Source organism: Thamnophis sirtalis, unplaced genomic scaffold (genome assembly GCF_051295495.1).
Source record: "Thamnophis sirtalis isolate CommonGarterSnake01/CBP01778 unplaced genomic scaffold, rThaSir2_p1.2 scaffold_1, whole genome shotgun sequence".
NCBI lineage: Eukaryota > Metazoa > Chordata > Lepidosauria > Squamata > Natricidae > Thamnophis > Thamnophis sirtalis.
In genome coordinates this window covers 171,550,787-171,574,346 of record NW_028261381.1, presented here as the reverse complement: position 1 = coordinate 171,574,346, position 23,560 = coordinate 171,550,787, and the positions used below count along the sequence as shown (strand labels likewise).

Here is a 23,560-nt window from a genome sequence, read left to right as displayed (position 1 = left end):
ATCCTCCTACTTCTGTCCCCCAAATGGCCAACCATGAATTCTCAACCACCCTGCCCCCAACTGGTAACCTTGGACATCAGACGATTCCATCCCTGTGTACAAAGTTGGTGACCTTGGTCATCAGAAGGTTCCCACCACTCCTGTCCTCCAATTGGTCAACCACCAATTCTCCACCACTCCTGTCCCTCAGTTGGTCACCATCGCCACCAGAAGGTCCTCCCACTGTTGTCCCCAACTGCTCCACTATCAATTCTCATCTACTTCTGTCCATCAGACAATGATTCCCAGAAGATTCTCTTAGCCCTGCAAAACATGAAGAAATCCAGCCTAGGATGAACCACCATTGTAGAAAAGCCCAGCCAATCAGAAGGAACAAGCTATGACAAAAAGGGCTAATGTGATCTATGGAGAGTGTGTGTGTCTTCCTAGCAACAGTGTCAGAATCACCACCAATGGTTCCTTCCTTAGTATTGCACCCTTTGAAGTTTTAGGGCAGGGGGTGGGGGACTATGGCCCTTTTATGACTTGTGGACTTCAACTCCCAGAATTCCTGGCTGGCTCAGGAATTCTGGGAGTTGAAGTCCACAAGTCATAAAAGGGCCATAGCCCCCCACCTCTGCTTTAGGGCAAGGGCAGAGATGGAGGGCTGAAGCATCCTTCACCACTGACCAACTCTCTGCAGAGAGTTTCATTTTAGCCACATTTGTGAGGCTCTGGATTTCCAACGCGTGCCAACAATTTCCGTTGTCATTCGTCATTCGGTAGGGTTTTGTGTACTTTTTTCCCCAAAGATTACTTCGGCTTCCCAGAGCCAACAAATACCACCGAAAATGACTCGTTATGCTTCCCACGAATGTGTCACTTTTCAAATCTGTCCGTTTCGAATGGTACAATATCTCCCCGGCCTAAATCCTCAATCTGTTCATCTTTACATCGTTTCTTAAAAAGAGCTTCCCTTGTCCTATTCGTTACTTACTTGAAGATAATCTTTTCAACCCCTTAGGATAATAGCAAAGGAGGCTGGAGAGAGAGAGAGAGAGGCTGATTGACAGCAAGTTCGGTTAGGATAAAAGCAAAAATATAGAAATAAAGAAGAAGAAGAAAAATCAGTCTATTGTAGGGCACATTTGTCAGCCTTGTTGGGTACAGAAGATCGGAACAGGCCCCTGATGAGCTAATTTTGTTTTATAATTTCTCATGCTAAGTGAGATAGTTGTTCAGTGAATTTTGTCCCATTTTCCAACCTTCCTTGCCACCCTTGCTAAGTGAATCACTGCGGTTGTTAAATTAGTAACACAGTTGTTAAGTGAATCTGGTTTCCCCCTTGACTTTGCTTGTCAGAAAGTCCCAAAAGGGGATCACGTTCCCAGGGACATAAATGTGAAGCACTTGTGAAGCATTTGAATGTAAATCACGTGACCATGGGGATGCTGCATTGGTCATAAGTATGAAAAATGGTCAGAAGTCACTTTTTTCAGTGCTGTCGTAACTTCGAATGGTCAGTAAGTGAACTGTTGTAAATCGAGGATTACCTATAGTCCTCAACATACGACCACAATGGAGCCCAAAATTTCTGCTGCTAACTGAGGCAGTTGTTAAGTGAATTTTGCCCCATTTCCCAACCTTTCTTGCCAAGGCTTCTAAGTGAAACGCAGCAGCTGTTGAATTACTACTGGTAAGTCCTCAACTTACATCAAGTGTTTAGTGAACATTCAAAGTTACAACGGCACAAAAAAAAGGAGACTTATGACCATTTTTCACACTTGTGACCACTGAAGCATCCACATGGGTCAATTGATTTACATTTGGATGCTGTTCATATTTATGACGGTTGCAGTGTCCCGGGGTCATGTGATCATCTTTTGCGACCTTCTGACAAGCAAAGAAGCCAGAATCACTTAACAACCATATTACTAATTTAACAACTTCAGCGATTCACTTAACAAACGTGGCAAGAAAAGTTGTTAAAATGGGGCAAAACTCGCTTAACAAATTTCTCACTTAACAACATACATTTTGAGCTCAACTGAGGTTGTAAGTTGAGGACTACCTGAAACAGGGTTGTTAAATGAACAATGGCTTCTCCATTGACTTTGCTTGCCAAAAAAAAAAAAAATCACAAAAAGTGATCACATGACCCCCCCAGAACATTGCCACCGTCATAAATATGAACCAGCTGCCCAGCATCCAAACTTTGACCAAGTAACCATGGAGGCACTGCAATGATCTTAACTGTGAAAAAGAGTCATAAGTCACTTTTTTTCAATGAAGTTGTAACCATCACTGAAATTGGTACACTTAGTGAACAATCAATACAATACAATAGCAGAGATGGAAGGGACCTTGGAGGTCTTCTAGTTCAACCCCCTGCCTAGGTAGGAAACCCTATACTGTTTCAGACAAATGGCTCTCCAACATCTTCTTAAAGACTTCCAGTGTTGGGGCATTCACAACTTCCGGAGGCAACTTCTATTCCATGGATTAATTGTTCTCACTGTCAGGAAATTTCTTCCCAGTTCTAAGTTGCTTCTCTCCTTGATTAGTTTCCATCACTAAGTGAACTGTTGTAAGTAGAGGTAAACGTAAAGGTTCTCCTTGCACATATGTGCTAGCCATTCCCGACTCTAGGGGGCAGTGCTCATCTCTGTTTCAAAGCCGAAGAGCCAGCGCTGTCTGAAGACGTCTCTGTAGTCATGTGGCCGGCAAGACTAAATGCCAAAGGCGCACGGAACGCTGTTACCTTCCCACCAAAGGTGGTTCCTATTTTTCTACTTGCATTTTTTTACGTTCTTTCGAACTGATAGGTTGGCAGAAGCCGGGACAAGTAACGGGAGCTCACTCCGTTACGCCACGCTAGGGATTCGAACCGCCGAACTGCTGACCTTTCTGATCGACAATCTCAGCATCTTAGCCACTGCATCCTACATTAATAGAACCCTGCAAGTCTGAAAATACAATTTCCCACCCTCCCCTTTACAGCGGAGGAAACTATGGAGGGTGCCTTCTGAGACTGTTGCCCTGCCCATTATCCAACTGTGAGCTAAGCTGCCAGTTTTAAGTTTCTGGGTGTTATCATAAAAGAGGACCTCACCTGGGGCAACTCACATTGCAGCAATGGTCAAAAGAGCCCAGCAGAGAATATACTACCTGGGACTTCTCAGGAAACAACCACCGAATGCAAAACTGCTGGTGAAGAACGTCTACCGCTGCACCATAGAGTGTATTTTAATTTACTGCAAATTGGTCAGTCCTAGAGGAGATCAACCCTGACTGCTCTTTAGAAGGCCAGATCCTGAAGCAGAAACTCAGACCTGATGAGAAGGAAGGACTCCCTGGAGAAGAGCCTCATGCTGGGAATGATGGAGGGCAAAAGAAGAAGGGGACGGCAGAGAATGAGGTGGCTGGATGGAGTCACTGAAGCAGTCGGCGTGAGCTTAAATGGACTCCAGAGGATGGTAACGGACAGGTAGGTCTGGAGGAACGTTGTCCACGGGGTCGTGATGAGTTGGACATGACTTCGCAACTAACAACAACCTGTGTATGGTTTGCCAATTGCACAGAGGCAGATACGACAGCGCTCCAGAGGGTCCACATCATTGCCCAGAGGATCATTAGTTGCCCTCTCCCGTCCTTGGAAGAGCTTTATAGCTCCCGTTGCCTTAAGAAAGTTCAAGATCCATCTCATCTTGGACACCCTTTTTTTTTTAACTATTACCATCTGGCAGACGGTACAGGATAATAAAAACAAGGACAAACAGGCTGAAAAACAGCTTCTATCCCAGGGCAGTAACTATATTGAATTCTATGGTATAGTGCAATATTAATGCAATATCGGGGGTTTTCAGTTTCAGTTATATAGCACGTGAAGGATGTGTGTTTGTGTTTTTATTTTTATAGCTATAATGTACACTGAAGATGGCATTTAATTTTGTTGCACAATGTGCAATGACGAAGTAAACTAAACTCTTATCTGACTTTCCCCTTGGCGGTCTCTGTTTCTGCATTCTCCCAAGGTCATTGCTACGTAGCATCACACATTGGTGGAAGCCACTGATACAAGGATGACAGCTGGTAGCATTTAAAAAAAAACATAAAAGGCATTGTGTTCGTTGCATATGAGATCTCTACGAGAAAAGCCGTTTCCATGAAAAGCTGCGTCCATCAAAAACAGGCATCTCACATCTTTCCAGAAATGTCAATAAAACACCAATAGATGCTTTCAAGGCGGCCAACAGGCATCTGCAAGCACAAACACTGGCGTTTGTTTTTCAATCAATCAATCAGAATAGAGCTAGAAGGGAGCTTGGAGGTCTTCTAGTCCAGCCCCTGCTCAAGCAGGAGATCCTATACCAGTGATAGCTAATCTTTTTGTCCTTGTGTGTCAAAAGTATGCGTGTGTGTGAGTGCCAATACCCATAATACAATGCACCCCATGAGCACTGGTCCTCTGCACATGTCTGCACTCCCCCCTGCTCCCCCCGCACATGCACATGCGACCCCACCCCCCACCTTCTGTTTTGGGCCTAGAAGGCCTCCCTGAAGCCTCCTGGGACCAAAAATGGGACGTGGGAGACGATGCACCCCCATGCTCCCCCTCGCATGTGTGCACAACCCCCACACGCATACGTGTGCATCTACAACATGTGCAGCAAAGAACCAAAAATAAGCTGGCTGGCGGGAAGTGCGCATGCGCAGTGGTGCTGAGCTGGGGTGATGGTTTGTGTGCCGGCAGAGAGGCCTCCATGTGCCACCTGTGGAATGCGTGCCATAGTCTCGCCATCACGGTCCTATACCATTTCATACCAGTGACTGGCTTTTAAAACCTCCAGTTTCATAATCCGAAAGAGCAAACAAACCAAACGCACCCCAACATTTCTCAAATGTGACCAACTGCAAGGGTTCCCCCTTCACCATCCCGGTGCTTTGCCCATTTTACAGATGTGGCTCTCGAAGACAGCCACAGAAACAAGGTTTTAAAATTAAACAATGATATCTTCCCCGGAGATACCACACAATAAAAAAAAGATGTTGAGACTCTAGAAAAAGTGCAGAGAAGAGCAACCAGGATGATGAGAGGACTGGAGGCTAAAGCATATGAAGAACGGTTGCAGGAATTGGATATGTCTAGTCTAGTGAAGAGAAGGAGCAGGGAAGACAGGAGGGCCGTCTTCCAATATTCGAGGGGTTGCCACAGAGAGGAGGTGGGTCAAGCTATTTTCCAAAGCACCCAAAGGTCAGACAAGGAATAATGGATGGAAGCTGAACAAGGAGAGATTCAACCTAGAAATAAGGAGAAATTTCCTGACCGTGAGGACAATCAATCAATGGAAACAGAAGTTGCCTTTGGAAGTTGTGCTTCATCACTTGAGACTTTCAAGAAGAGATTGGACTGCCCTCTGTCAGAAATGGTGTAGAGTCTGCTGCTTGAGCAGGGAGATTGGACTATATGATTTACAAGGTCCCTTCCAACTCCGTTAATCTTTTTAAATCTTTTTTAAAGTTACATGTTGATGTATCTTACATACCATTCTATGTAAGTACATTATTATTATTATATACTTTATTCATTAAGCATGAAACTCAGCCAACTGAACGTTCAAAAATGCATTACAAATACCAGTGATTGGTGCTAATAGTTGATAAGGTTTGCTGCCAGCATCCTAGGTATAAACCAAGTACCTTCTTAAAATATAGGATGTTCCGAGTAGCTCAGTTTTTTGCAGTTCCGCTGGTGTTATTACAGGAAGCTGCAATTTGTTGATGTATCTTGTAAAATTCCTGGACATGGTGCCAAGTGCCCCAATGATAATGGGTATCACTGTTACATGCTTCATCCATAGCCGTGTAGTTTCGATGGCCAGGTCGCAATATTTCATTATTTTTTCTAGTTCTTTTTCTTCGACTCTGGCATCTCCAGGAACAGCTATATCAATAAACTGTACACTTCGGCCCTCTACAACCACGATATCTGGCGTGTTGTGCTCCAAATGACGATCCGTTTGTATTCGAAAGTCCCACAAGATCTTCACCTTCTCATTTTCGATAACTTTTTATGTTCCCATGACTTTCTGGATACAGGTAAAGCATATTTTTTACATAATGACCAGTGGATTAATTTAGCAACTCTGTCATGTCTAGCTTTGTAATCAGTTTGTGCGATTTTGCTGCATTCACATATTAAATGTGAAACAGTTTCGACTTTGTTATTGCAAAATCGACAGTTTGGGTTGTTGGTGGATTTTTGTATCTTCGCTTTCATGGCATTAGTTTGCAGTGCTTGTTCTTGAGCAGCCAGTATTAAACCTTCCGTTTCTTTCTTGATAGTTCCCATCTTAAACCGTGTCCATGCCAAGTTGCCATCACATTTTCCTTCAATGTTTTTCAAGTGCTGTCCATGCAAAGCTTTGGTTTTCCATCCGTTTAATCTGTCATCTAGCTGTTTTTCCTTATATTCTGCCTTTGTTTCTGTTGTTTTTATGCTGTTCTCCGTATTCACATCCTGCAGCAATTTTTCTGTACTTTGGTTCACATAATCATTCAAACTTCCATTTTTCTTCTTCTACAGTTTGATGGATTTGCAATAGCCCCCTGCCACCTATTTTTCTTGGCAGGTACAACCTGTTGATGTCACTTCGTGGATGTAAAGTGTGGTACATATTCAAAGGTTTGTGTGTTTTCCGGTCCAGGTTTTCCAGTTCAGCCAGAGTCCAGTTGATGATTCCAGCTGAGTAGCGTATCACTGGAACTGTCCATGTATTAATGGCTTTAATTATGTTTCCAGCATTCAGCTTTGATTTTAATATTTTGCGGACCTTCCTGATGTATTCCTTTTGCGTTGACTCTTTGACTTTTCCATTCAAGATGCTACCTGCTTCCAATATGCCTAGGTACTTGTAACCATCATCCTTTGCTAATGCCTTCACTATATTTCCATTTCCCAGTTCTATTCCTTCTGCTTTTTCCATTTTTCCTCGCCGCATGGATAATATAGCACATTTTTCAAGCCCAAAGTTCATTTTGATGTCACTGCTGAACAGTTGAACTGTGTTGAGTATTGATTTAAGTTCAGTGGGGCTTTTTGCATACATTTTTAAGTCATCCATGTATAGTAGATGGTTTATCTTGCCATATTGGCTTGAGATTTGGTATCCCAGTTTTGTGTTTCGTAGGATTATTGTCAGTGGAATTAATGCAATGTTGAACAGTAGTGGTGAAAGTGAATCCTCTTGGAAGATTCCTCGTCTGATGTTGACTTCACCAATGTTCTCCCAATTTGTTGTTAGAACTGTTTTCCATTTTTGCATATTTGCTTTCAAAAATGTACAGATATTTTTGCTGATTCCAAAGTTTTCCAGACAGGTGTTAATCCAGCTGTGGGGTAATGAGTCAAATGCTTTCTTGTAATCAATCCACACCATATTTACATTTGTTTTTCTTCGTTTTGCATTTTTAGTATCATTTTGTCTATGAGCAGCTGATCTTTCCATTTTAGTAGAGATGTCATATTGGCACATCTGGGAAAACCTGAATCCGAACGCTTCCAGGATTTTCCCACCCAAAAAGAAAGTTGAAAGCCCCTGCCCAGCACCCACATGACCATCACATAGTCCAATCAGACCCTGTCCCAACTGGAGATGCCTCCCAGCCACGCCACTCCAAGGGCAGGATGTCCTTGACTCTCTGAGAAAGGAATGTTATTTAGACTATATATCTCCCACACTCCATACAACCCCCCCTCCCATTTTCCCACAGCATAAGTGTGGCAGGCCTGAAGGCCCAAGGCAAAAGATGGCTTCCGGGCCTGAGAGACTGATGACATCATATAGCTGGGTGGTGAGACATCTACAAGGAAACAACCCAGCTCAGAGAACACCCGAGACCCCACAGTTCAACCCTAAGCTACAAAGATTATCTCCTATTGATCTCTTGTTTGCAGTACAGTGAACAGAATCAAGTCAAAGACAGAACTGGATGAGATCTTAGAGATCATTTAGTCCAGCCCTATCTAGTGTGGGATCAACTAGAGCCATGCTCCTTGTCCCTGTATGTCCCCCAACACCTTCACAGAGGTCTACAAAATCAAAATAACCTGCCAGCCTATATGGAAAAATAACATTAAAATCCCATCCGACCATAGTGGGAAGCAGCAGCAGTGTTAAATGCATCCATTTTAATTTTTATTACCTTTACGCTTGATGGATTATTCATAAATGTAACCCATTCGAACCAAAACCCTGTTGGAGTCCTTCATGATTTTTAAAAGTGGGAAAGTATTGTGAGAGAGAGAGAAAAAAAAGTTTAAGAAACCCTGCCCTATAGCTTCTCCAGTGAAGGAAAGCTTGCTATTTCATGTGGCAGACAGTTGCTATGGCTCTTACAGTCAGAAAGTTCCTTCTGATACCTAGTCTGAGTGTCCTTCTTTTTTCCTTCGAAATGACCAGTCTTCATAGTTGAATCTTGGACCTGTCTGAATGCAGGGTTAAGATGAATAGCTGTGCCCATTGTTCTCAATCTTTGCTGTTGTCAGTTGCGAAGTCGTGTCCGACCCATCGCAACCCCATGGACAACGTTCCTCCAGGCCTTCCTGTCCTCTACCATCCTCTGGGGTCCATTTAAGCTCATGCTGACTGCTTCGTTGACTCCATCCAGCCACCTCATTCTCTGTCGTCCCCTCCTTCTTCTTTTGCCCTCCATCGTTCCCAGCATGAGGCTCTTCTCCAGGGAGTCCTTCCTTCTCATCAGGTGGCCAAAGTACTTGAGTTTCCTCTTCAGGATCTGGCCTTCTAAAGAGCAGTCAGGGTTGATCTCCTCTAGGACTGACCGGTTGGATGGCCTTGCAGTCCAAGGGACTCGCAGGAGTCTTCTCCAGCACCAGAGTTCAAAGGCCTCCATTCTTTGGCGCTCAGCCTTCCTTATGTTCCAACTTCCACAGCCGTCCATTGCAACTGGGAAAACCACAGCCTTGACTAGACACACTTTTGTTGGCAGGGTGATGTCTCTGCTTTTTAGTAGGCTACCTAGCTTTCCTCCCCAGGAGCAAGTGTCTTTTAATTCTTGGCTGAAGTCCCCATCTATGGTGATCCTGGAGCCCAGGAAAATAAAATCTGTCTCTCCCTTCATTTCTCCCCCATCTATTTGCCAGAAACTGAGAGGGCCAGATGCCATGATCTTAGTTTTCTTAATGTTGAGTTTCAAGCCAACTTTTGCCTTCTCCTTCTTCACCCGCATCAAGAGGCTCTTTAGTTCTTCTTCACTTTCTGCCATCAGAGTGGTATCATCTGCATGTCTGAGACTGTTGATATTTCTCCCGGCAATCTTAATTCCAACTTTTGATTCATCTAGCCCAGCCTTTCTCATGATGTGAATATAGATTAAATAGGCAGAGTGACAGTATAGAGCCTTGCCGGACTCCTTTCCCAATTTTGAATCAATCAGTGGTTCTGTGTCCAGTTCTCACTGTTGCTTCTTGACCCACACATAGGTTTCTTAAGAGACAAATAAGATGATCTAGTACTCCCATCTCTTTAAGAACTTGCCACAATTTGTTCTCAATCTTAGCAAGTTTAAGATGTGTGGACTTCACCTCCCAGAATTCCCTAGCCAACATGGCTGTCTGGAGAATTCTGGGAGTGGAAGTCCACATATCTTAAACTTGTACGGTTGAAAACACTGATTATATGGCTATCTTGAAGTCATACAGCTCGGCCTCCCAATGCTAAATTAATATTAAGGTAGAGCATTCTTGATGCCGTGCAGAATGGCTTTGACATCCGTTCCAAAGAAATAAAAATATTTTTCCCCTCAGGTCTAAAAGGAAGAAGGTTGAATGCAATTCAGTCTTCTCTATTCATCTTCTCTATTCCTATCAGTGTGACTATTGTCAATTCTTTTCTGAAGGGAGGCACACAACGATCCTATCAGGTAGGCACACCAAACCCATCATTTTTGACCTAAATAAGAATCCATACAGATTTTCTTTCTAAATTATCTGTGGTTTTTTTAAAAAAAAAAACAACTCACAATTTTAAAAGACTTGTCTGGAGTCAAGGTTGATTTTATAGACAAGTCCACTCCGTTCTCTTTGGCACCAATTTAGAAGTGGTTTGTCGTGGCCTCTTTCCAAAACTGGTAATCTTTAAATCTGGATGTTTCTTGAGGAGCCAAATAACCTTGGCAGATAATATCAGCCCCAGATGCAAAATATCCTGCTTAAAAGGGTAAAGGTTCCCCTTGCACATGTGTGCTGGTCGTTCCTGACTCCAGGAGGCAGTGCTCATCTCCATTTCAAAGCTGAAGAGCCATCACTGTGCAAAGACGTCTCCGTGGTCATGTGGCCGGCATGACTGAACACCAAAGGCACACGGAACGCTATTACCTTCCCACCAAAGGTGGTCCCTATTTTTCTGCTTGCATTTTTACATGCTTTCGAGGTTGGCAGAAGCTGGGACAAGTAACGGGAGCTCACTCCGTTACCCGGCGCTAGGGATTCGAACCGCCGAACTGCTGACCTTTCTGATCGACAAGCTCAGCGTCTTAGCCACTGAGCCACCATGTCCCTATCCTGCTTAGGATCCCAAAATTCAAGGCACAGAGGATGCACAGCGGGGGATGATGAAGACACAAAGGGGAGGAGGACCCAAAGATTCAGGGAATTGGGGGGGCAGTTCCCATGGTCCCAAAGGGGTTGTAAAATGGGGCAAAACTCACTTAACAAATGTCTCACTTACTGACAGAAATTTGGGGCTCAATTGGAGTCGTATGTTGAGGGCTACCAGTGGTTGCAGTGATTCGCTTAACACCGTGGCAAAACAAGGTCTATAAAATCGAACTCAATTCTCTTAACAACTGCCTTGCTTAGCAACAGAAACTCTGATCCCAGTTGTGACTGTCAGGGGAGGGCTCCTTGCACAGGCCTGGGAGAATCCGCTCTCCCCATCCCTGCCACCACGGAAACACAGCGGCTGCGGCTGAAAGTGCAGCAAACTTACAGCATCTCATTTTGGCATCTGTACCTTTGCTACAGAAATAGCAACCAAGGCAATCAAAACTGTCAATCCAGCTGCACCCAACCTGACTTACAGCTCGTTGAGGGAGGAAGGAGGGAGAGGAGAGGAAGAGAAAGAGAGAGAGGAAAGGAAAGGAAGAGAAAGACAGGGAGGGGAGGGGGAGAGGGGAAGAGAGGAGAAGGGAAGAGAGAGAAAGAGGGCAGAGAGGAAGAGAGAGACACACAAGGAGACAGAGAAAAAGAAAGGAGAGAGGGAGACGAAGAGAGAGAGAGAGAGAAGAGAGGAAGAGAAAGAGGGGAGAGGGGAAGAGAGGAGAAGGGAAGAGAGAGAGAGAAGGCGGAGAGGAAGAGAGACACACACAAGGAGACAGAGAAAAAGAAAGGAGAGAGGGAGACGAAGAGAGAGAGAGAAGAGAGGAAGAGAAAGAGGGGAGAGGGGAAGAGAGGAGAAGGGAAGAGAGAGAAATAAAGCGGAGAGAAAAAGAGACACACACACAAGGAGACAGAGAAAAAGAAAGGAGAGAGGGAGACGAAGAGAGAGAGAGAGGAGAGAGAGAGAGGAAGAGGGGAAGGGAGGGGGGAAGTGAGGAGAAGGGAAGAGAGAGAGAGAAGGCGGAGAGGAAGAGAGAGACACACAAGGAGACAGAGAAAAAGAAAGGAGAGAGGGAGATGAAGAGAGAGAGAGAAGAGAGACAGAGAAGAGAGGAAGAGTGAGACAGAGAGGGAAGGAAGAGGGGAGGGCAGAAGAGGAGAGGAGAAGGGAGGAGAGAGAGAAGAAAGGAAGAGAAAGACAGGGGAGGGGAGGAGAAGGGAAGAAAGGAGGAAGAGAGGAAGAGAGACATACAAGGAGACAGAAAAAGAAAGGAGAGAAGGAAACCAAGAGAGAGGGAGAGAAAGAGAGAGGAAGAAAGAGAAAGAGAGAGGGAGGGAGAGATTTTGAAACAAACCACCCTTTGCTCACGGCTCTTCTCCCAAAACTGACAGCAAGGCCAAGCTCTCCCCCCCCCCCCACAATTCTGATTTGCAGAATTGCAGCAAAAGACTTACTCATTATTCCTCCCGCCTCTCAGCTCTGTCACCTTCTAAGGATGGAAGGGGGGGGGGAGAGAGGAGGAGGAATGTCCTTGCTTTCAAGGCCACGTCAAAATGGATTCCTCTTTTTTCTCCCCTAAAAGGGGCTCCTCACCCATCCCTGTCAAAGGCTGCCCTGCAACCCACCAGGGACGCTTTGGGAGACCCTGGAAGCAGCTGAAAATTTTGCAAAAGAAAAGAGGGAGGGAGAGGATAATCTCCCTCCCCCCCCAGGGTGGTTGCAATGATGATTCCCGGCCCACCCCATAGCCGGATGACAGTGGGGAGCAGGTTTGCAATTGGGAGGGGAGGAAGCACAAGACCTCTTGACCCTATTGTGCTTTCTGTCATTAAAAAAAAAAAAGAATTGTAACTTTATTCGGCAGCTAGTCAAGGCCGTGCCTTTCCCCCTTCCCACCCCTCTCCATTTCTGAAGGATTCCTAAAAAGAACAGCCTGCATTTCTTCCCTTATTATCCAAGGTCAGTTGGGGCCGGTCCTGTCTCAACAATTGTTCCAAACTCTTCCCAACTTCTCCAAGTTGGCACACTTGGGATATTTTGGGCTCTTGCACTCTGCACGAGCAGCCAGCCTGAGTTATGTCACTAACGGGCCCCTGAAGTTTACGCAAGTATAGCCAATGTTCGGGATAAAATATTCTCCATGGCACAAACCAGCTATAAGGAAAGTAGAATGCAAAGATAAAGCACTGGGAAATTAGGATTATCATTATTATTATTATTTTTTTATTGCTAGTAAGAGTTTGTTGTTGCTGCTGCTGCTGCCAATGGAAAAACCTGGCACCCTGTTGAACTCTGCATTCTTTTCACAGACACCCTGGGTTAGACGCTTGAAACAATTGACAGAATAAACTATATCAAGATATCAGTCCACATTTCCGTTTTTTTTCCCCAATGCAGATACTTGACTGCCCCAAGTGATAATCCACGTCTCAACAGAGGGCATTATCAGAATGTTTTGCCAGGAAGTATTCACAAATTCTGCAGACGTAGCATTCCCCCAATTCTTTAAATTACCTTGATTTTTAATTTTTACTGTGCTCTTAACCGTTTTAAACATTATTTTATTATGTTGTTTGTAAACACACACAATTGCTTACGTGAAAAGGGTGATGCACAAATTAGATAGATAGATAGATAGATAGATAGATAGATAGATAGATAGATAGATAGATAGATATAGACAGACAGACAGATTGATAGACAGATAAAATAGATGATATATGTATGTATGTATGTATGTAGGTAGGTAGGTAGGTAGGTAGGTAGGTAGGTAGGTAGGTAGGTAGGTAGGTAGGTAGATAGATAGATAGATAGATAGATAGATAGATAGATAGATAGATAGATAGATAGATAGGGATGGATATAGAAATAGAGACAGATACAGTATGGATGGACTAGATAGAAAAAGAAGAAGAAGAAGAAGAAGAAGAAGAAGAAGAAGAAGAAGAAGAAGAAGAAGAAGAATAGATGGAGAGAGAGAGCGATATAGATGAGGTATAGATTGATAAAGAAAGAAAAGAAAAAAGAAGAAACAAAAGAAAGGAAGGAAGGAAGGAAGGAAGGAAGGAAGGAAGGAAGGAAGGAAGAATATGGAAAGTGTTCAGCATCTAACCAATCCATCCATCCATCTGGACTAATGTACTCTTAAGTATAGCAATATCTACATATCCACATTTCCCAGAACTTATTGGATATTTTATAACTACTATCAAAGTGCTTAATCAGATTTTTAAAATTAATTTATTTAGTTCATGCTTTTAAAAAGTAAGACAAAAAATAGAAAAGGACCAATATAAAGATAATTATAATAGACGTACATTCATGGTCACATAGAAAAAACAACAACAAAAAAGTGGTTTAACAACCAAGCAATAAAATGTAACAAAGAAAAAAACGGAAAAAAATTGTATTAGTAATATATAGCACGTAGTGTATTGTACATCACAACAGCAATCATGTTTTTTTTAACCTGTAGTATTTTGTTTATTGGAAATCCATGGAAATAAATGCTATCAGGTCTCCAATCCATTGCGTGAATTGAGTGCTTAACCAGATTTAAGCATGCCTGAAATTATTCTGAGTGCAATTATTGGATGGATCTTTGCATGAATTAAGATGGGATGCATCCAATAATGCTAACCTAGACTAACAGTTGAGTTTTTTAGCCTGGGAATGGGAATAACTGTGTTTGGTTAATTCAGGTATATTTATTAGATTTATTTTTGCTCAAGGCAGTGAAAACACCTAATATTTCTTCCTCCTCTCATTTGCCCCACAAAAACAACCCTGTGAGGTGGGTTGGGCTAAAAAGACACTTTAGAGAGAATATGTCATGTTAAGATAGGTAGAGAATCCTTAACCTATGACCACAATCAAACCTAAAATTTCCATTGCTAAGCGAGATAGTTGTTAAGTCAGTTGTGCCTCCTTGTTCTGACTTAGGCTTCCTTAAAAAGCACGGAGCAGACTCTGGGTCCCAGCAAAACGTATTTTATTTACACGACTGTGAATTCCTTTCATTCACAGTCAGCAAGGCTTATCCAACAGTCTTTCAGAGGAATATTTATCGACACACACCTTATCTCGTTTGGAGAGCTGCCAGATAACTAGTTTCCAAACACAGGGCAAGGCAGAACTTGGCACAGAGTCTCTTATAATCATAAACAGAACTTTCCACTCTTGAAACGATTGAATGCCCCCTCCCCATTCGCTCCTCTTTTATTTCCTATGGGAGGGGCCAATCACCTCCAAGGTGTGGCTTTACTCCTAAGTCGACCCTGCTTTCTTAGTTCTTCTCGTCTTCTGGCAGCTCTGCGTATGCGCACACTGGGAACAGGCTCCATCTGTTCCTCTGCCTCACTGCTGCCTGGCTCCCTCTCTGCCTCCGACGCAGAGCCCTCGTCTGAGCTTTCCTCAGCCCCCAGGACTGGCTCGTGTTCCTCCCAAACCTCCTCACTGTCCGACTTTGCAACCAGCTCCACTGGCTGCCAGTGGGCCACAACACTCCTTTTACAACCTTTCCTTGCCTTTAAGAAAATCACTGCAACTCTTAAGCGAATCATGCCGTTGTTAAGCAATTCTGGCTCCCCCATTAATTTTGCTTGTCAGAAGCCACCTGGGAAGGTGACACCTGGGGATCACGTGACCCCAGGATACTGCAATCACCATAGATGTCAGTTGCCAAGCACCTGAATTTTGATCACATGCTCATGGGGATGCTGCAATATTCGTAAGTGTGGCCACTGGCCATAAGTCATTCTTTTCAGTGCCCTTGTAACTTCAGAAGATCAGTAAGTGAACTGTTGTAAGCCAAGGACTGGAGGCTAAAACATATGAAGAACGGTTGCAGGAACTGGGTATGTCTAGTTTAATAGAAAGAAGGACTAGGGGAGACATGACAGCAGTCTTCCAATATCTCAGGGGTTGCCACAAAGAAGAGGGAGTCAAGCTATTCTCCAAGGCACCTGAGGGTAGAACAAGAAGCAATGGGTGGAAACTAATCAAGGAGAGAATCAACTTAGAACTGAGGAGAAGTTTCCTGACAGTAAGAACAATTAATCAGTGGAACAACTTGCCTCCAGAAGTTGTAAATGCTCCAACACTGGAAGTCTTTAAGAAGATGTTGGAAAACCATTTGTCTGAAATGGTGTAGAGTTTCCTGCCTAAGCAGGGGGTTGGACTAGAAGACCTCCAAGGTCCCTTCCAACTGTTTTTTTTCTATTACCTTCAAGGGTAATAGAAAGGCTGTTCAAAGGCTGTGAACTTCAGTTTCAATCTTGCAGACTTCTAATGGTCTCCAGCTCCATTTAATGCAAATTGTGCTAGTTAGGATCCGATACAGATAGTCCTTGACTTACAACACTTCACTTAGTGACCGTTCAATGATATAACAGCATTGAAGTGACTTATGACCGTTTTTCAGTGTTACAACCATTGCAGCATCCCCATAGTCACTTGATCAAAATCCAGACGCTTGGCCACTGACTCATATTTATGACCATGGCAGTGTCCTGGGGTCATGTGATCCCCTTTTATCACCTCCTGACAAGCAAAGTCAACGGGGAAATTCTGATTCACTTAACAATTGTGCTGCTAACTTATCAACGGCAGTGATTCACTTAACAACTGAGGCAAGAGCAGTCGTAAAATGGGAGAAAACCCATGTAACAAATATCTCGCTTAACAACAAAAATTTTGGGGTCAATTGTGGTCGTACATCGAGGAATACCTGTACTTTACCTCTCGAAGGACACTTTGAGAAAGTCACCTTATGTGATCCATTGCCCAAAATAAGCCCTGATGGTTACAGGCAGTCCTCGACTTATGACAATTTGTTTAATGACTGTTCAAAATTACAGCGGTGCTGGAAAAAGTAACTGGTGACCGATCCGTAGCACTAATGACCATCACGGCATCCCACAGTTATGTGATAATAATTTGGGTGCTTGCCAACCAATAGGCATCTACAATGATTGCAGCATCACAGGATTGCCATACGCAACCTTCGCCGGGGGGTGGGGGGGTGGGGGGGTGGGGGCGGCTTCCAACAAGGAAAATCAAATGAGGAAGCCAAATTCAGTGTGATTCACTTAACGACTCTGGCAGAAAGAGGCATAACATTGGGTGTGACATATTTAACAAGCACATTGCTTAGTGATGGAAGTTCTACTCTCAACAGTGGTCATAAGATGAGGGCTACCTCTTCGGATGTTGCCTCCTAAGTATTTCAGTGCGTCATAATGATAAAACTACCAATAATAACTTCAATAATACCTTGTTTTCCCGAAAATAAGCCCTCCATGGATAATAAGCCAAATCGGGCTTTTGGGTGCATGCGCTAAAATAAGCCCTCCCCCTGAAGATATTTAAATGCATGCACAGCTGGTCCCCACCATTTCCTCTGGTTGTTTGCCACGTAAAACACAAGATGAGGAGGTGAGGCCGGAGGAGGGAAAGGGCCCCCTCCCTTCCTCCCTGAACATGCCCCATGCATCCCACATGCCCTTACCTAATAGCCGCTCCCACAACTCCAGCCACTGCGCCGCTTCTGTCATGCTAATGGCCGTTGCAAAAAGAACAGCAAGCCCAGTGACTCGCAACACAGCAGCAGCCATGAAAGTTGCATCAAACCAGCTTTTTCCAGTATCTGCTCAGAGTGTCATTTAAAACTATCCGCTTAATTAAGATAACTTCCCCCGCCCTCCACCCAAGCAACCAAACCCCGTTGAAGGGGGCTAAGTTTCATGTTTATTCCCGCCCAACCCCATAAGGTCACCTTGTACCAACCTTAACATTTCCAGCTTCAAACAGAAAACAGACTTCAACTCTTCCCACCTACCTGGCCTCCAAAGGATTGGACTACTTCTCCCGTAGTCCTGCGCAAGCCAATTGGGAACGTGGCCTTTGAGGGGTGGGCACCATTGCCAACACATCCAAGAGGCAGCTCAATGAAAGGAAGAATTGAACTGCAATTCTAACCAACATTCTAAGCAACACACATCTATTTGCACTGGAGCTGTTGTGGCCCACCAGAGCTGGCAGCAAATTCGGAGAGTGAGGAGATTGGGGAGGAACATGGGCCAGTCCTGGAGTCTGGGGAAGGCTCTGATGAGGGCTCTGTGTCGGAGGCAGAGAGGGGGCCACGGCCGTCTGACAGTTATTAGCTACCTTCAGAGTTGGAGATCAGTGAGGCAGACGAACAGCTGGAGCCTGTTCCCAGTGTGCGCATGCGCAGAGTTGCCAGACGAAGGGAGCAGCTCAAGAACAGGGGTCGACTTGGGAGTAAGGCCACAGGTGGATGATGAATGGCCCCTTCCAGAGGAAATAAAAGAGGAGCAAAAGGGGAGTGGAGTTTGGGGGAGACAATTAGTTTGCTTAATTGGCTCATCAAGTTTTGTAGCTATCGGCCTGTCAGCTCTCCAAGCCAGATAAGGTCTGTGACTGTAAATCCTCCCTTGAAAGACTTTGCTGGATGTGAATGAGCAGAATTCACAGTCAATTACTAAAAGGGTTTTTTGTCAGGACAAGGAGTTTGCTTCATGCTCTTGGGAAGCCTCGGTCAGAACAGGAACTTCAATTTGTAAAAATCCCAGCCAACAGAATCAGTTGGACAAAAGGGGCATTTAGGTTTAGCACCTGGAGAAAAAAAGGCAGGTTAACTTTCTGCAGGGAGACAGTTTGGTGAAGGCTCCAGGTTAAATACTAGGAGACCGTGAGTTCTAACCCTGCCTTAGGGACAAAGGCTGGCTGGATAACTTTGTGCCAATCACTCGGAGATGGCGACTTCTAGTCCCGCCTTAGCCATGAAAGACAGTGTTGGTTATTGGTTATTACCTTTAAAGCCCTACATGACTTAGGGCCAGCGTATCTGCGAGACCGCCTACTGCCACATACCTCCCAGCGGCCGGTGAGATCACACAGATTGGGCCTCCTTCAGATGCCGTCAGCCAGACAATGTCGGCTGGCGGCTCCCCGGAGGAGAGCCTTCTCTGGCTGCTCCGACCCTTTGGAATGAGCTACCCCCAGAGATCCGGACCCTACCCACTCTCATGGCCATCAGGAAAGCTGTAAGACCTGGCTATTCCGGCAGGCCTGGGGCTGTTGACCTCACTGTTGAAGTCCAGCCCCGATCAGAACGAATGCATGTGTTGTGCTTTTAAATCTGTCTTTTCTTTTTACAATTTCTTTCTTCCCCTTCTTTTTGTAAGCCGCCCGGAGCCCTTCGGGATTGGGCAGCATATAAATCCTATTAATAAATAAATAAATAATAAATAAATGGGGGGAATCTGGATCAATCACCAGGAGATTGCGAGTTCTAGTCCTGCCTGAGGCATGAAAGCCAACTGGGTGACTTTGGACCAGTCCTTTGCTCCCAGCCCTGAAAAGAATTAATAGGCAAGTACAAACCCCAAAACCTTGCCAGAAAAAAATGCAGGACTCATCCAGGAAGCCAACGCTTAACATTTCCCAGACTAAAATTGAACTGTAGGACAATAGTCATAAACTCGTTTTGTCAGTATTCACTTCCCCATAAATGGCTTGAAAGAAATCCTCAGGTTTCCTTTCTGACCAACTTCAAAAACTGTTAATATCAGCCGCTAAAAATGCTTCTAAAGGAAGAATTTCCAAACTTGGCAACTTTAAGACTTGTGGACTTCGACTCCCAGAATTCTCCAGACAGACTAACAGCTTAACTACAATATCCCAAAGCCTTTTTCCAATCCAGTTATGTGCTGGACCCCCATAATTCCCCGATTTTGCAAAAGCAAAGGACTCTTGGAGGTTCAGCAACACCTGGAAGTAAAAAGGCACTTTGGTGATATATGTGTTGATTTTTAAGACGCCACAAGGTTATTTTTTACTTCGGTTGAATGCTTGTGGCGTGAACCTTACCAACTGAGGTTTGATTCACGGTGAGTAAGTCCACCACTCAGCAACAAGCTTAATGCCCATGATTTATGGCATAAGGTAGCACTGCTCAAAAGATTGACTGCAATCTAGCGATCAAGGATAACCGGCAAGCACTCAAGAATTTTCTGTCTCCCATAAATTCACAACCGTGAGTTCAAAATGGAATTTTAAAAAAAATCTTTTTTTAATCCTATCGGTATCTAGATTTATGCTCTCCTTTTAAGTTCCGTACTGTGTTCACATGCCATTCTGGGCCACATGACCGTAGCTTGGCTCTAGTCTAACATGCCTGCCAACTATGATTGATGGCTTAGTTGTTTTGGGAAGCCAGCTCAGCGGGGGTCGCTGAATAAAATAAACCGTGGTTTAAAGCAATACAGGAAAACAAACCCAAACTATATAACAAGTTTGAAATGGTACAATGCATCCCAAGTTAGTAAATAGCTCTGGGAGTAAAACTTGCATCTGCACGTGCCTCCATTCTAAGAATATAACGTGGCCAAAAACAGTAACTGTGAAAGGGGACGTTGGAGTCCTAGTGAACGATCACTTAAACATGAGCCAGAAGTGTGCGGCGGCAGCCAAAAGAGCGAATGCAATCCTTGGTTGCATAAAACAGGCATCGAATCAAAATCACGGGAAATATTAATACGGCTTTATAAAGCCTTAGTAAGACTACACCTGGAATCCTGTATCCAGTTTTGGTCACCACATTACAAAAAAAAAAAAGTTGAGACTTTGGAAAACGTGCAAAGAAGAGCAACTAAGATGATTAAAGGCCTGGAGACTAAAACATGAAAAGCGGTTGCAGGAATTGGGTATGTCCAGTCTAGAGAAAAGAAGGACTGGGGGGTGGGTGGGGACATGACAGCAGTATTCCAGTATTTGAGGGGCTGCCACAAAGAAGTGGGACAACATAGTTTCCAAAGCACCAGAAGACAAGAAACAATGGATGGAAACTAATCAAGGAGAGAAGCAACATGGCATTAAGAAGAAACAGTGAGGACATTTAACCAGTGGAACAGCTTGCCTTCAGCAGATGTGGTGCTTCATCACTGGAGTTCTTAAGAAGAGACTGGACAGACATTTGTCTGAAATGGTACAAGGGTCTCCTGCTTGAGCAGGGGGCTGGACTAGACGACCTCCAAGGTCCCTTCCAGCTCTATTCCGATTCTGATTCATCCCTTGAGTTACTATTGTGAATCTGATCCTGACCTTTTGCAATCCCAGTTAAGAATTCTCAAGTTCCTTCAGAGATAAAAGCTTAAAAGCAATCAAGGCTGATCTATTACTTTGTACACACACCAGTTAGATGTCCTGACAGCTATTTCCTTTCATTCTTGGCTTGTATTAAAACAACCACAGGAATCGCTCAGGAAACCTGTACCTATAATTTATTTAGAAACCCAATAAGCTACCCGCTCCTTGAAGATATAACTAAGCTCTCTTTAGGTGCAACATTAACAATGTACAATAGCCCTGAAATGCAAATTACGAATTTAAAAAAATCACTTCAAAAAGATTTGGGCAAAGCAACAGGATTTAAAACCCTTGCCTAAACATCCATCCAAAGGAAAACAGCCGGCCTGATGAACCAGTGCAACCGTCTTTCTAATACAGTGTTTCTCAACCTTGGCAACTTGAAGATGTCCGGACTTCAATTCCCAGAATTCCCCAGCCAGCATTCGCTGGCTGGGGAATTCTAGGAGTTGAAGTCCGGACATCTTCAAGTTGCCAAGGTTGAGAAACACTGTTCTAATAAACACATTTTTTTCCTTCTGCCAAAGGTGATTTTTCAGGTGGCAACGGGACTTTCTTGTTTTTTTCCCCCTTTGAAGCGTTTCACTCTTCATCCAAGAAGCTTCTTCAGCTCTGACAGGATAGGGGGGAATCAATTCCCCACTATCCTGCCAGAGCTGAAGAAGCTTCTTGGATGAAGAGTGAAACATCTTCATGGAAAAACAAGAAAGTCTAGTTGTCTCCTGAAAAAGCACCTTTGGGACAACCATGATCTGGATGACTGAGAATATCTACAGATTTCCACCTCCTTCCTTTTGTCCAAAATTTCTCTGCCTGGCCCTTCTGGAACCCATCGCAGCCCCAAGTGTTTTTTTTCCCCCCTTTTCTTTCCTACTTCTCCCACCTACTGTCACTGTTTTGCCTCAATTGTCCTTCTCCTCCTTTGCAATTTTTCACCCTGCCATTTGTGACTGGCCAGAAATCTAGAGTTTTTCCTACGCATCCTTCCCAACAACAGAGTGACCCCTGTTTTTCTCCCCCACTTTCTCAGCAATTTTGCTTCGCCCCATCCGGACGGCACAGATTCACTTGAATTTTTTTCCTCCCTGTCACGCTCCTCCGTGCCCAGAGGGAGACGGTGCATTGATTCGATAGATGCCTGCTGCAACTGAGGTCCTTCCGCGGGCTCTCGCCCTTAGCTGGAAACCAAGGGGAGATGCAATATCATCAGGCTGTCAATCTGGATATTCTTCTTTGTGGAGCTGGGTAGCTTACATCTGATCCTGCCTCAAGGTTTCAGCTCTGGCCTGCGAACCCCAGGCATCCCACAGGAGGGAGGGAAGAGGTCATTCCCTTAAGGGCAGGATCGGAAAAATTCCGAAGCTGCTGCCACTACAGGTAGTCCTCGAGTTTGTTTGGTGACCATTCGAAGTTATAAGGGCACTTTTTTCACACCTAAAACTGTTGCATCATCCCGTGATTTACCTTTAGATGCTTGACAACTGACTCACATTTGTGACGGTTGCAGAGTCCCGGAGTCATGTGAACATCGCCTTTGATGACCCAACGGACAAGCGAAGTCAATCGGGAGACTAGATTCACTTAACAACCGTGTCGCTAGTTTAACAACTGCAGTGATTCGCTTAACAACCGAGGCACAAAAAAAGAGGGGGGGGGGCAAAACTGACTTAACACATTTCTCACAGCAGCAACATAAACGTCGGGCTCAATGGCGGTCGTAATTTAAGGACTACCTGTCTTTGACCGGGATGCATTCAGGTCCTGTCTTGACCAGGGGTTTAGACTAGAGGACCTCCGAGATCCCTTCTACCAAGCTATTGGATTCCAGTTCATCTATTTCTTTCTTTTTTTAATTTAAATTTTATTTTTATATAAACAATCCATTTTCCAACAACCAGTGTGTCGTCTGGCTATACCTATGTTGTGCCGACATTTAAAATATACAATCTTATTCCTAATTTAATCTCATTTTAGCTTAATTTCCAATACCTTAAGGATCTCATACTATAACAAATCCCGTTGTCGTTTATTTAAATCTAGGACTTATAGTGACGATTCGTACGTTTTCTATACTTTAGAGAACTTCTTTTACTATTCATTCTGAGGTCTATTCCGAAAGGCCAAAAGGTCGATCAGGAGAAGTTCTCTTTCTGGTCCTCCCCCCCTCCCTCCAGCATCATCCCCCACCCCTCCCGCGGTCGCTGCCCCGAGGCTCGCCTGAAGTCGCTGTACGGGTGGATGATCCAGGCGCCGGCGGACTTGACCCTCTCCTGCTCGCGCTCCACCGCCTTCTGCGAGCCGAACATCCGCAGCGAGAACTTGTTGACGCCCGGCTGGAGCATCGCACTGAACTGCCGCTGCATGAAAGTCGCCTGGGCGCCGCGGGAGTCGCCGACGCCGGGCCCCACCTCGGCCCCATCGGTGGCGCCTTCCTCGGCCTCTTTCGGGGACCCTCCGCCGCCGCCCCCGCCCGCCTCGGGGCTGCAGGAGAAGGAGACCTTGGGCTGCGAGGAGGGCGGCGGCGGCGGCTGCTCGGGACCCCCTTCGTCCCCGCGGCGGCACTCCCCGTTGGGGGAGCTCCCTTTGCCGGCGCGGCCGGCCATGGTACACCCGCGCTGCAGCGAGAGCAGCGTCCCCTTGGCGCCCTCCTCTTGCGGCGGAGAAGCGCCTGAAGACGCCGGGCCGGGGGCGGCCGAGACCCCCGGCGGTGCTGCAGGGGCCGCGGCCGTGCCGCCGCCTCCTCCTCCGCCTCCTCCGCCGCCGCCGCCGGAGACGCTGCCTCCCGTCCGCAT

General features: G+C 45.0%; 1 protein-coding gene across 1 annotated transcript in view; it reads right to left on the bottom strand.

The window, feature by feature from the left end:
- HCN2 (hyperpolarization activated cyclic nucleotide gated potassium and sodium channel 2) overlaps positions 1-23,560 on the bottom strand; it is an 80,595-nt gene extending 57,035 nt beyond the window's left edge. The window contains exon 1 of the mRNA XM_087704964.1: positions 22,986-23,560. Coding sequence (XP_087561090.1) covers positions 22,986-23,560 — 575 coding nt within the window. The remainder of the gene's footprint in view (positions 1-22,985) is intronic.